Source organism: Pterocles gutturalis, unplaced genomic scaffold, assembly GCF_000699245.1.
Source record: "Pterocles gutturalis isolate BGI_N339 unplaced genomic scaffold, ASM69924v1 scaffold4545, whole genome shotgun sequence".
In the NCBI taxonomy this organism is placed as follows: Eukaryota; Metazoa; Chordata; class Aves; order Pterocliformes; family Pteroclidae; genus Pterocles; species Pterocles gutturalis.
In genome coordinates this window covers 47,064-61,811 of record NW_010145649.1, presented here as the reverse complement: position 1 = coordinate 61,811, position 14,748 = coordinate 47,064, and the positions used below count along the sequence as shown (strand labels likewise).

Genomic DNA, 14,748 nt, shown 5'->3' with positions numbered 1-14,748 from the left:
TCCCTACATCACACGCTTCACCAGGTTTTGTTACTCTTTGTCAGTGTCACAGTCCTATTGACAGAGAGCTAAAGACCATTTCATTTGGAGAGGATTTTTATGAAACTGGGTCTCGGGTGCAGTTGCTAGATGGTATAAACCTGTTCTTGTCACCCCGCTGCTGATGAAAAGCATGCCCCTGTCCTGCCAGCCTCCTTCCACCTGCGGGTAAGCCCATGTGTTCCTGGCTGGGTCGAGGTCTGTTACTAGACCAGCATCTTAGCCTCAGAGGAGCCAGGTTTGCATTAATACCATGCCTGTGAACCACTTGGAGGCATACATACATGCATACTTTTAGAATATTGACTCATTCCAATTATAGTCTTTTGGACTGAAGATCTTCTGTTCTCCTGTGCAATGGGAAGGGAGAACCCTGGAGAAAAAAGGGAAGGAAAAATCATCTTCCTAAGCTAGGTGTTAAAATCACTGTTGGTAGAGAGTGAAATCGAGATTTTTCTACTCAGAATTTGACAAAGATTATTAAAACTGCTTCACATTCTGTTCTGGCTGCTGATCACTCTCCATACTGACAAGTCTTTGGGATATGGCTCGCCTGTCTGCTTTTGAGATGGTGACTGGACCCATCCCTTGAACGTGCCATGCATTTTAACTTGAGTTGCTTCTTAAAATCAGTGGGAACGCTAAGAATAACCGCTTATATGTCTGTAATATCTCGTGACGGTGGCACTGCTGTGCTCAGCAACATGTGGGGACCTCTCCTGGGAGCGGAGGTCCTATGGTTTGCAAATAGGTGCTCTTACTTGAGAAGGCAGGTGGGAAGAGCAGCAGAGGAGAATATGCAGGAAGGGGAGTTTGTATGTGTAAGTGGAGAAATAAACCCAGGGCAAGGATAATATAGTTTTTAGTGAAGGTCTGTTTTAAGCATAGGGTAGAGGTGTCTGATTCTTAGCCTAGGTGGCAGGTCACAGTGCAAATCAAGTCTTAGCTTGTGCTTACAGTGGCCCAATGTCATGAAATTTGCACGGGCATGGGAGCGAAGCTGGTAGCTAGCTATGCTTTCCAGTAAAACCATGCTAATATTACATAATTACTGTGATTTTAAAAATTATTAGTCATATGCTTTTAGTTAGCAGATTAAGCTGTCATTTTCCTTAAATTAAAATTTTAATGTGATGGGCTTGCAGTATGACTGGAATAACAAATTAAATATTGCCAGTGAGGGAAGAGTAATAGTGGGGTGGAATCCCCCCCACACACACACTTTACAGTATTTAACAAATGAGCAAAAAACATCAGCACAGCATCTATGAACACCACAGGTCCAGTAACCATGGGAAAAGGAAAGAAAGAAGGGGTACTGAGCAGGGAAGATCTTGAATCTTAAATTCCTCTAGACAATAAAAAATAGAAAATCCTTCAACATGCGAGCAATGGTGAAATGCTGTTCCCTTTGGCATTCCTTTATTGTTCAGGCTGGGCTGGGGGCTAGCTTTCAAGCTCTTGGGCTAAATATAAAACGTTTGTTTGTTAGAGATAAAAATTCTAACAACTGGCCATCATGCTGTCTCAAGGTTACTAATCTCTCTGCATTAACTTTAATCATCAGACGTATTTGAAGAGAGAAGTGAGACCAATTCCCCGGGGGTTTTCTGAATCCAGATCTCATTTTTCAAATGTTGTAAATGATATGCAGAGCTGAAATTAAAAAGCCTTTGAAATGAAATATTGGTAGATAAGAAGACAGTCCCTGAGCTAAAGAACCATACTGACACATACCACAACTCTTTAATAGCTGTATAGTTAAGTAAAGCAAATGGTTTTGTATGAAGAAATGCTTTTCTTTGTACAGTCCAAATTTATTATGAAAAACTGAGCTGAGGGGACACTTCTGCTTTACCAAATGAATCCTAATGCCCTTGAAAGTATCTATGTGAAAGTTGATTAATCTCAAGCGTGTCCCTGAAAAATCCAATATATTATAACTATGTTTGCTGAGGAATGTATTGTCCTGCTGGAAATTAACCTTTCAGAAAAGGAGGAAAATAAATCCTTCCTGTTCACATAGTCTGAAGATTACAGTGTTTGGTAAGAAGTAAAGAATAGTAAAAGTACTTTGGAGAAGACAGAGGAGGTGTGCTAATGGCCAAGTGAGGCTAACAAAGACCTGCTACGCTGTGGGTATCTGCAGCTCCCATTCTGCAGGTTTATGGCAGGGTAAAACCTGTCAGAGCTCAGCACCTTGGGAATCTGACCTGGTTTAAGATTTTATTCAGCAGAGTGCACTCAGACAGTGAATTTCAGATGTAAGCCGCAGTTCAGAAGATCAATTACTGTTTTTCATTCTGCTATTATTCCTGAGGGTGCATTTGCAATGTAATTAATTTTTATGTAGAGTTCTTCCATCCCCCCGTTGACACACTCCTAGTAAAAGTATCTGCTCTGCTAGATTCATGTCTTCACTTAGCTTTAATCTTGTGGGCTGAGATCCATCTCCATTCATAGCAAAGCTGTCTAAGAGCAGTCTGTTTAAATCTCAGCCAGAGGAATTGCCAAGATTAAAAGCTTCCATGGAAACAGGGGGTAAGGGGGAGTGGGGAGATAGGGCTTGACCTCCAGTGGACAAGCTATGTTCAGGCATGATCCCAGAAGATTTGCATGGGACCCTCTTTCGTAGCTTTGCTCATAGGAGCGTCCTCTTTCTCAATGAACATCTCGCTCCTCAGTAGCACAGCTACAGAGGCTTCCTACAGTTGGATCCTGGTAAAATAAATATGCCGTTGAGATGTGGTAGTTCACACGAATAGTATTTTACATGGGCTGGGAAGTGGTGCTGCACATCCTGCTTGCTGGTATGTCCTTGACTGGTCTGGGAGGGGATATCAAATCTTTGTAGCAGGAAGTTTGGGATCTGTGAGTCCCAGGAGAACAGCAAGGGGCAGGAGTCTTTATTTATTCATAAAAGCTTTGCCATCCATTTGGCCCCCAGCTTTATTGAAGTCTGATATGTCACGTGCTAAGTCTTACACAGCTTAAGCCTCCTGCACGTGTGCTCTTGCCCTTTTGTCTGGAAGCACCCTGGGAAAATAGGGCTACTAAGCAGAGGAGCTGATTTAGTGCTGAGCGTCTGTTTTGAAACTTTTCTTTGTGTTTCAGGCAAACTTGTGTTTTGTAGACATCGATAACCATTTCATTGAACTGCCAGAGGAATTCCCCCAGTTCCCCAACAAGCTGGAGTTTATCCAGGAAATCTCTGAGGTTCTCCTGCAGTTTGGGATCCCGCCAGAGGGTAACCTGCACTGCAGTGACAGTGCCACCAAGCTCAAGAACCTGGTTCTTAGCGACTTGGTTAATGACAAGAAGAATGGGAACATCCCCGGCAATGCCCTCAACATGTATGAGCTGCTGAAAGGAAACGAGACGATTGCCCGCCTGCAAGCTCTCGCCAAGAGAACGGGCGTGACAATGGAAAAAATGACCATCACGGCTCCCCTCGTGGAGAAGGATGGGAAATTGCCATGTGAGGAGGTGGAGCTGAGGGACTACAAACTGAACGTGCAGCTTCGCGAGGTTTTCGCCAATCGCTTCACGCAGATGTTCGCAGACTACGAGGCTTTCGTCATCCAGGCTGCCCCTGATATGGAGTCGTGGCTGACAAACAGGGAACAAATGCAAAACTTTGACAAAGTAAAGATAGCTGTGTATTCATTTTCCATCTGAAAGTGCTTTTGGGAGGCGGGGAGAATAGCTGTATTATGTGTATATATAGCCTAGGTACTTTTTAATCTGCCGTTCTTCATCTGCCTGACTGAGAGATTTGTCCGTTTTGATTACACAGGGCCAGGTCGCCTGCCAAAGTAAATTGATGCAGATCCACTGAGCCGGTCAGAGCCATCCTGGCTTGTACAAACTGAGCTGGCAGGCTTCTGCCCAGCTGATGGGGCTTCTCCTGTGGGTTCGGTGGAAGGGTAGCAATGGGCAGTGACCTTTCTTACCTTTCTTTCTTTCCTTTTTCTTTGCTGAGAGGAGAGGTGAACACATGAGTCAAAAAATGAACTCAGTCTTTCTTGTTTCCTAATATCACAGTAGAACTTTTTGTTAATGTTGTTCAGTAGGGGGTTATCACATTGTTATGGCAGAAGAGTACTGTTATGACTCCATTGTAGTGTGTACACAAAAGTGAAAAAGAAGCCTAGATTAGGAATGGGGAAATAAAGAGACTGTAGGCTGGCAAAAAGAATGAGAAATGCTGGGAAGCTTGCACAGTTATTATTTCCAAGTGAGTCTGCAAAGTAGATAGTGCTCTTAGCCATCAGCTTTTTCAGATACAAGTCTTTCTTGAAGTCAGAGGTATAAACAGTCAGGAACAGGCTGAATATTGATCTGAGTCAGTTTTTGATCAAAAAAATGCTGCCATGCCTTTTATTGGTCTTCTTTGTATTCAGGCGTTGAACAGTGCAGCATTCAAAAGGAGGGGGTTGTTTAGGCAATCTGCTCTTACTGCTGCTATAAAATGGGCTGTTAAGGTTAGGCTTTTCAAAGCTCAGTTAGAGACTTAGGCACACCCTCAGTTTAAATTGGAAATTCATGGTTAATTGCCCTGCTTAACCTCACAAAAGAGCATTAGCTGGAGAGCACTCTACACCCCTTGAAACGCAGGGCACCTTAGTAAGTGACCTGGGCCCGGGCAGGGATGCTTAGACCAGAGGTCCCAAACGGGCACATGTGGTGGTGGTGGTCTGCCATGGGTTGCACAGGGCTCCTTCCTGTGGGTGGCAGCTGCTAGGCTGCTTTGAAAAAGCTGGCAGCACAGGCACTACTTCAGCAACTCCATATTTCCTTTACTGTAGCTGTCATGAAGCCTCCCCGACTGCTCATTTCTCATGGTCGTGACCCAAGTGGTGACCCGCAAACCAAACCCCTTTACAGATGGATTCATACCTCTCTGAGAGGTGTTTTCATGGTGGGGAAGCCTTGTCCAAGCCTTCCTGTTGGCTGCTGGATCGGTTCTCTGCTGCAGGACGGCTCATTGTGTCGAAGCTGGGCAGGAATGTGGCACTAACGAGCTGTTGTGTGTTTCAGGCTTCCTTCCTTTCGGACCAACCCGAGCCTTACCTCCCATTCCTTTCACACTTCATCGAAACACAGATGTTTGCAACCTTCATAGACAATAAGATAATCTCCCAGTGGGAAGAGAAGGACCCTTTTCTGCGAGTTTTTGACTCCCGAATTGAGAAAATAAGGCTATATAATGTAAGGGCCCCTGCACTGCGGACGTCCAACTATCAGAAATGCAGCACTTTGAAAGAAGCAGGTATGTTCAGATGGGCTAGTAAAATATTCAGAAGTACAATGTCAGCCACAAAGAAGTAGAGGTCCTCAGTCATCTGAGCATTGCAGCCAGTGAGGAAGCCCTGGAGCTACCTGAGGAGGACTCAGCAGTGTCCCTATTTTCTCTTGGCCAAAACTTCAGCATACTTTTAAATGCTAAAAACAGCGGGAGCCTTTACCTTCCCTTTGAGCTCTCCTAGGCTAGTGCTTTTAATAGACATAAACCGAACCACAGAGCTGGGCTCCCCGTTTCTCACTTCAGGCAGCTCCTGTTCCATTGCCAGGAGAGCTTTACTTCACTGTGGTGGTGGGACCAGCGCCAGCCACACCAAGGAGCAAGCCCTAGTGTCTGCTCCACTGGCCTTGTCTCCCCATTCCAATAAAAAGACCTTTTTTTGCCTTATACCATTTGGTTAGAGCAGTGGAGGACACCAGGGACCTAGTCCTGTGTGACGTATTTAGTAGATCCAGCAATGATGTTCAGTGTTAATGAACAGTATGCTGTCTACTGAAGATTTGGGTTTTTTACCATTACAGTCACAGGATGCATTTTCAAATTATACTCGACTCTCTTACTGTGCAAGTCATTTCATTTCCAAGTAACACAGGGAAATTATACTCCTAAATTTGTTGGGATACATATTAATGAACTGGGGCAAACACATTTCTTTTTTTTGTTTGTTTGTTTAATTCCTTCAGAGCACTTTACTTGTTACAAATGTGTTGGAAATAGAAATCCTGTGTCTGCATAATTTTTTCTATTTAAAACCAATTCTAATTTGCAGGTCGACTGTCTATACAGCGTCTAGTTTTGGTAGATATTGTGGCACCGGAACCTCATTTTCTGTCATGTGAAAAGCAGCAGACTGATAGTAATACAAACTTTCCTTCATATATTTACCATTCACAATATATGTGACCCTAGCACCAATCCAGCTTTGTTTAACCTACTATTTTCAGAACCCTTCAATCCCCCTGACCCCACACTACCCAGTCCTTTTATACAAAATAAAACCATACAAAGCAATTTTTTTTTTCAGAGGAGAAAAAAAAAGCTACTGAGTTTCTAATGATAATATATGTAAATCTTATGACAGTTTCTTTCCCATCACAGTTTTATAAAATAGAAAACGAGTTATGTGTTGTTCTTGACAAATGGAAAATGGATTTAGCTTCCACATTTCGCATATTTATTCACTAGTTGTGATATGCTGAAAAGAATGAGCCTGCCTGTGAATGGCTGGGCTATAGAGTTGAATATTAAAGTTGCTGATTAAATGCTGATTTCCTCCATACACATCCTTTCCTCTCTGTTTCACAGTGCATCTGACTCAATGTTGAGAGGTTGACAGATTTCATTTTCATCCTGCTCGAGATTTGAGATTAAATCCTCATGTCCTTGAAGCAAATGGCTGAACCACGTTAGTCTCAGCAGAGCTGAGATTCCCGGGGAGCCCTCCCCACTGTAGCCTCTCCTGTTTCCCAGCATCTGTTCATCTTCTTGATGCTGCTCAGGCTTTGCTGCGGTTAGCTATTCTTTTTGAAGGCCTGTCATCCAGTGCTGGTGTATCTAATTTCAGGAGAAGGATCTGTACCAGATGTTTGCAGAAATTGGGTATTGCCCCCCTGTGCGTCTGCCCACGGTGACGTGTCTGGGGCAGTGAGGTCCCTGACCCCCCAGAGAGTTGCAGCCGGCCTCAGGGGTCTCCATTCTACTGAAGGAGCGTTAAAGCCAAACACTAAATTGCAGGGAAAGATTGCATTGCCCTTGCTGATTCATAACCCATCTGCAGGGTCCCGTGAAGACCTGCTTGCTTAACAGCTAACTTGCTTGTGCTGATGCTAGTTGTGTTGGGTGAAGAAACTAAAAGCAAAATAACCAAGTAACAGTGCAGATGTTTCATCACTTCTGTAAGCGACAGATTTCTGGGTCTGAAGTCACTATTTAACTTCTTAGAGCATTTTCAGGGATCAGAGCATGACTGATTCTGTAGTTGTGGCACGTGTCTTCAGGTGGTTCGCTAACGCAGTTGTTCACCTGTGACTGTAACTTGCAGCCCAATCCATTGAGCAGCGGCTGATGAAGATTGATCACACAGCCATCCACCCGCACTTACTTGACATGAAGATTGGTCAAGGGAAATATGAACAAGGATTTTTCCCAAAATTGCAATCGGATGTCTTGGCAACAGGACCCACCAACAACAAGTAAGCACAGGTTTTATTTTCTGGATTTGAAAGCAGGTTTCTCATATAAAAGATTCACATCATTGGACAGTAGTCCTAATTTTGGGTGGCTTCCAACCAGTCTAATGAACCCTAGCTACTCCTTCCATTTCTGGTTTGTATGGGCTGCAGTTTTTGAATTTATAGCCATGGCTTGGGTTGTGCTAGAAAGCATTACCTCTTTTTTTTGGGGAAGATTCCTCTGTATTGGTTTCTGTTGAGTGGTAAGTACTGTGTCTTCTCATACATATTTTTAGTTTTATCATTGCCATAATAAATATAAAATTCATTCTTCACTGTTTTGCACTGGATAGGATAATTTGGAAACCCAAGCCAAAATTCAGATTCTGAAATAAATTTTGGTATTGAAACCTCCACACCATCATGCAGAATTAAATTAATGCACACTCTGTCCCTCTCTTTTCTTTAGCTGTTATTGCATGACCCAAAAATTTGTATAGCTCTCTTTCAATTTCCACGTTGGAATAATCTGAGAGAATAACTTGGTGAGCATGGAAAATATGTGGTTCTGTACCTGGATTTCTCTTCAGAGTCTGATAAGGTTCTGTAGTGCAGTTTGATATGAAGGTAGAGGTACCTATAGCTGTGGAATTGAGCATGTCATTGCGTAGTTAATTTACCTAATGTAAAATGAGAACCTTGAGTACTGAGACACTTTACTTTTGTACAGGTATAATATAAAGTAAGTACTGTAAGTTACTTTTTTTTTTTCTTTCTTTCTTCCCTCAAAACCCAGGAATGAGGGGAGGTTTCTTCCACTTCAAAAATGTAAGATTTGTGTATCAGTGATTACTACTTAATGAAATTATTAGCTCAAGCCGTCACTTCCATTTTCTGTGGTGGGTCAAAATGTGGGAGCACTTAGAAATCTGAGAGCTCCAAAAGCTATGATTGTCCCAATGTTAAAGCTAGCTCTTGTTTTAGGCATGTACCTGTACACACGCTGCTCTGAGCTCTTGTATGAGGTGCCCACTCAATTCTATATATACCCCTTTTGTGCACCTCGGTGCTAGCTAATACATTTTTAATAACCTACTAGGAATAGGACCTGAAATGATGAAATAAGATATCCTTAAGCACTGAATGCTGAAGGAATTGCAATTCTTTAAAAGAAATAAATAAATAAACAACCATAAGGAGGGCTGCACATTTTGAAGTTTCTTTGTTTGCAGTCCTCTTGCAAACCAAGACAAAAGTTTACAGGTAATGCTCCCTTGAGGAATGGAGGATTTCTTAATCTTGTGGGATGCTGTGTGTAGTATTTTGCCTCTTATCCTTATGATGGGCTTCAGTTTTACGGTGTCAGCAACAGCATGAGTGTTCCCAGCCTGCTCGAAGTTGCTTATATCTTCTGTCTCTACTGCAGAATCTTAGTGAATCTATGAATAAGCATTAAATCAAAAATAGTTTTACATATGCCTTTTGAGATGCTTCTGTTAGATTGGTACCTATTCTAAAACATTACTTTAACTCCATGAGTGATAATTTTTATTTAGATAGCTGGTTTTGGTCTTCAAATTGCAGCATGTTTCAGAATTTGTAAGTACCAAAATCCCATTACTTACCACAAAGCAGTGTCAAAAGTGACAAATGTTTGGAATTCCTCCAGTTGTATATTGCCAAAAAGGCTTGTAATTGGAAAATCTCAAGACCATCTGTTTATATCTTTCTGCTTCCTGGCTATTTATGTGAGCAGCTGAGCGGACTCTCTTTCTCTGTCATTTAAGACATGAAATTCTGCTGAATTTACACCCACATATAAAACAGATAGTCTTTTCATGCTCTCTGCAAATACAGCATAATTCCTTTGACCACAAGATCAATTGAAGTATAGCCTTCCATTAATCTGAATTTCTCAGTGTATGCTTCTTGGAGATATGTTATACTTGAATATAGAACTGGGCCTTTGGTTATGGGGGTGGGGGAAGAGAACATTTCAGCTCCATTCCCTGGCACTTCAGATGTCGCTATCGGGTGTTCATAAAGTTAATGCAAAGGCTATTGATATGTAGATGAGAATTATTTTTGCAAACTTCAGTTTTACAAATCAAATTTTGTCTTGAATGTCATAAGAAAGTGTATCTTCAGGGAAAATAATTTCCATGCACCAGTTGATTGTTGTTGGACAGTAGCAAATGAACTAATTCAAAGCTGTTTTAATGAAAACCTGTCCTCGCTGGCCAGCAATCATGTTTTTATTGCTTCCCTTTCTGGACCGATAAAGTTACAAACATATAACTAGAGCTCATAACATTATCCAGCTATTCCCTTCTTGTAGTCAGGCAGAGCACTGATGGGACCTCTGTCAGTTATTTATATGATATATTATATATAAATCAAAAATCTCATGAAAAGACCAAGCACTTCTATTTTGTTTAGTCCTACATCCTGTATGTGATCCCAGAAACCACGTTGCGTAGACAGGCAGAAATTGTGTTTTGGAGAGGAGGTGTCTGGCACTGGCTTGCTGGGCATGGACAAGGAGGGCTTGGGGACAGAGGGAGGGTTGACAGTCACATTGGATCACTTCCACCTAAATGCAGCTGGAAACAAATGCTGATCGTATTACCATGTGTAAGTGTTAAAACACTGAAGTCTGTCATAAAAGTGAAGTCTAATAATACTTCATCTGTCAGCCCTCGGCCATGCTTGGCAGCATGCTTTGCCCCACTTCTGTCATTCTGCTACCTCCTCTCACTTCCCCCCAGGATGTCCTCTAAAGGACTCGACAAGGGGGTGAACCTGTGCTCCTCTGGCCCCAGCCATTGTCATGCTGCTTGCTGCTTTCTGTCATCTGCTCGGTCATTTGCGGGTTGGGAGAGCCTCCTTTTACATTTGCTCCTATTCTGGCCAGACTGCAGGTGCACGCTTGGTGTCACTGGGGCTCGTCTTTACCTCTTCCCTTGTAGTAGTAAGGAAACGTTGACTTCCTCAGCTAACCAAGAACTTTGCTGAAAATAACTCCAAACTGCACTTTACTGAAAAGAAATTAAAAGTTTTAAAGCAAGCAAATGAAAAAAACCCAAACAATAAAATGCCCAAACCTTCACCTCCATAAAACTGGAGAACAGCTCCCAGGTATAGTTTCCCTAATCATTTTTTTGACCAAAACTAACAGAGCATGGAAAGACATTAACTGCAGAATATGCGCATCTAAACTTAAGTAAAAGATGGTAACTATTGTATCCAAATATTTCTAGAAATTAAAAGAAACATTTTTTTTTTTTCTGTAAAGAAAAGAGCAATTCATCCTAGCTAACAGCAATTAAAAAAACTCAAAACAAAAGAAATCCCCACCCAGTTCTGTCCTCTTTCCCATCAGGCAGCAATGTCCCACTTGAGGGACTCCCTCTGCACTCACTGCCTTCGATACATCCCCCACGTCATGGGAAAATCTTCTGAATCTACAGACAGCAGCTGCAGCTTCCTCTGGGTTCAGAAATGGCCCATCCATTCTTTTCTAACCTTGTAAAGCTGTGCCTTCTGCAGTCCTCGTAGAACACATCCTAGGAGAAAACAGGCTGCAGTCCCTTAGGCAGTTTATCTCTTAATCTGGAAAACAGCCACGGTTTCTGGAATCCTCCTTTCCTTTTTCAAACCCCAATACCGCATTGTGGTTTCCACATGTTCCTCTCTTCCTTTCCTGTGTGCATTTTCTGCCAGGCTTTTAAAATTGTAGCTGGGACTACTGAGCTGGGTGATGCATCTGAGATGATCCAGGAAAGGAATTTGAATGACAAAAAGCCAAGCTACATAAACACTTCATGGTTTTTGGTTAGCTAATTGTTAAATTAGGGTGAATATGCTTACAGTGCAAAATTAAAACAATGAAACAAGCTGTGTTTTCAATCTAATTGATCACCTTGTAACTTAATTTGTACTAAGAAGCTTGATAAATGAGATTAAATATTGCAGAGGAAAACACTGACTGCACACCAAGTATGGGAATATTTTTGCATTCTGGCGAATTGTAGTGAATGCCTGCAAAGAATAACTGAACTGGTTTTTTTTCTTAATTTTTTTGGTTTTCAAATAAGGTTTTGCTGTTACACATTTACAAAATAGCTTAAATTATCATTTTTTGCCTTTCTCTTTGTTTAGCCCTGGTTTTCCCACCTTCTTTATCTGCTCCCCACTTCCCTCCTTGCTTCCCTGCCCCCCCCCCGCCCCGACCAGCCTGTTTCCTCTTTCCTGCCCCTTCTCTCTCCCGAGCCCTCTCACTTGTATCCTGGCTTCCTGTGAACTTCGTGCTTTTGTCTGTCCTGTGTCCTACCTGACCTGCAGTGATCCTCAAAGGGAGGGCACAGTCCAAGTCTTCAAGCACAGATCCTGCTATACACAGCCTCTTAACTTCAGGCTTTAGCTAAGTGATATGTTGTTCCTACCCATAAAGCAGATTTCAAAAGAATTTGTTTGCTTTCTCCAGGCATTTATTGCTGTGCTGTGTTTTGCTGACCTCACCACTGTGTCAGTATTTATTTGTAAAAATCATGCAGGAGGAGTATATGAAATCGGTTCATTTTTGTGCTCCAGTTTATGGCACGACTTGTGTGGGCACTATCTTGTGGCTTCCGTCACCAACCCCTCTGTCAAGTTGTGAACTGCCCAGCGTTTATCTGCCTGCTGCTCTGGTTCTTCTTGTTTTTAAATAGGACTACTGTTTGTAGTGGCTCGTGGCTTTACATGTGAAAAATAAAGGCAGGAGGAAAGGCCTTTTTTTGGGTCAGGGAGTACTTGGGCAGCACCTGGGCTGGTCAGCAGTGCTCCCAGAGACCAGGTGGCTCAGGGTTTGTCCCCCCAATGCAGGGACCAGCTGGGAGGGCTTCATCTCCTCTGACAGCCACTCCACAGGGACACAGGTGGTAGTGGTTTAGCTGAAAAGCCCACAAGTAAGGGCTGGAAACAAGCAGGCGTTTGCCTGTGTGAGTACAGCTTTCCTCGCTGCTTTGGCAGTGCTAGGGCTGACATGTGAATAAGGCAGCAGCAGCTGATGGCAGGGCTAGGGGAGGCACCCATATGGTATTTTGCAACCCAAGGGAGATGGGGAGGGCTTTTACCCCCTCTTAAAATCATTTTGAGTGAATGAAGGGAAAGGAGGAGGAATTTAAAATGTGATTTCTGCTGATGGGGGGCAAGGAAGGGTTATTGCAAAACGTAAGCATTATTTTGGGAAAATTCTGTGTGGCCCAGTAAAGAAAGGCTTTAAAAGATTTAGCTGCTTAATCCTGCTTATCTGCTGTTAGATCTTAATAAAATCTCCCGGAGAGATTCAGAGCAGCATCTGAATGCACAGACCTCACCCAGCGTCCCAGCAGCTCCTCTTCCCTAGCTCAGAGGCTGGGGAAGAGGGAGCGTGCAGCTCCCTGCATGTGTAGTTGCTCCAGCTGATGAGCAGCAGTGTTTTTTTCATAAGCAGCCAATGATCTTCACATTTGTATGCTGAAAATGTTTGAACAGTTCTGATCAATAATCTGGAGAATGATCTGTGCCTTCTCCTATGTGGAGTACAGGGCTGGAATTAACAGAAAATGGTTTGGTGATGGTGTATTACTTGTAATTATTCTGTGTCTTTCATTCTGCTTTCACCTTCTGTGAGACGCGTTCCCTCAAAGGACACTTGCAGCAATTCTTAAATCTTTCAGTAACTGCAGATATGCAGGTGGAGAAGGGATCAAAGCTTTGTCTTGAATTCAGAAAATATCATTGTTGTGGTTTTGTGTGGTGGTTTGTTGTTTGGGGTTTTTTTTGTAGCAGAGAAGGGGCTACAGTCGTGGCCCTTGTGAGAAACAGCTGGAAGTTTCCCCCGCTCCAGGCCGGACCCGCCTCTGGCCAGGGCCAAGCCCATCAGCACCTCTGTGAATGACATATTGAAGAGGGGGCACAGCGCAGGGAGCGGGGGTGGCCCTGGGCAGAACTGCCTCACGCAGGAGCAGTTAGCACAGAACTGCGGCCTGTGGGAAGGACTCACGTTGGAGCAGTTTGTGAAGGATTCTCCCATGAGAGGGACCCCACGCTGGAGCAGGGAGGAAGGAGCGGCAGAGACAACACGGGGTGGACTGACCACAACCCCCATTCCCTGCCCCCTGCGCTGCTGGGGAGAGAAGGTAGAGAAATCGGGAACAAAGCCTTTGGGCCCAGGAAGAAGGGAGGGGTGGGGGAGAGGTGCCTTGTTAAGATGGAGTTCTCTTTCTCATTATCTTGCTCTGTTGTTTTGTTTTGTTTTTATTGTTGTCAAATTAAGTTATTTTTGTGTTTTTCCGAAGTCAAGTCTGTTTCTTGCCCGTGACCGTAAGTGGTGAGTGAACCCTCCCTGTCCTTGCCTTAGCCCACGAGGTTTTTAGCAACAGGCTGTGTGGTGGCTTTTAATCCACAGCAGTCATATAGACTGGAGCATAAAAATATTATATGGATAATAGTTGCTCTATAACTTAACTTTCCAAGGTATTACTGGTACTCTATCATGTAAAATTAATAACTTCCAATATATGGAAAGTGTCCAGAGCCAGGTAGCTGAAGTCACTTTTACGTCTGCTATCCTCTGTTTGAAGGGGTGTTTGTTCTGCTACATTTCTACTTGTTGAGATTATTAAAATGTAGGGTTTTATTTCCCCCCTCTCAGTAATATAATGAGGTGTTGGATGTTGCTTCTGAAAAGAAAAGTGGTGATTTATTAAACTCACAGGCTGTATATTTTTAAGACTTCTGAGGAGGTGCAAAGACACTTTTGTCAGTAATGTATTCCTCTGAGAAGGTATCAGCATTTGCTGTGGCAGACACCTATTGGGCTGTTTTGTTTAGTTACTAGAGACTTGAGGCTATATTGCTTTAAAAATAAATTTCTTGTGATATGGGATGGCGAGGTGCAGACCCAGATGTTTATTTCTTCCTTTGTGCTTGTTTTCTTGACATTATTTGGGAAGTAGGAAGGTGGTGTGGGTTTGTCTGGTAGCAGGGAGGGGCCACAGTAATGGCTCCTGTAAGTAGCTGCTGAAGGTGTCCCTGGACTCCAGCTCTGCTGGCAGCAAGGGAGGGGCTGCAGTGGTGGCCCCTGTAAGTAACTGCTAAGAGTTCCCCTAGCTCTGAGTCTGCTCTGGCAGCAAGGGCTGAGCCAATTGGCGCCTCATCGAATGACATATTGAAGAGGGGGCACAGAACAATGGGGTTGGAGCAGAC

General features: G+C 43.2%; 1 protein-coding gene across 1 annotated transcript in view; it reads left to right on the top strand.

Annotated features, from left to right (window-relative positions):
• The window catches only part of DENND5B (DENN/MADD domain containing 5B), a gene marked incomplete at its 5' end in the record, with an annotated part of 53,199 nt that overhangs the window by 12,542 nt on the left and 25,909 nt on the right, over positions 1-14,748 (top strand). Inside the window, 3 exons of the mRNA XM_010085440.1 lie at positions 3,154-3,684; positions 5,080-5,311; positions 7,386-7,536. Of these exons, the coding sequence (XP_010083742.1) occupies positions 3,154-3,684; positions 5,080-5,311; positions 7,386-7,536 (914 nt within the window). The remainder of the gene's footprint in view (positions 1-3,153; positions 3,685-5,079; positions 5,312-7,385; positions 7,537-14,748) is intronic.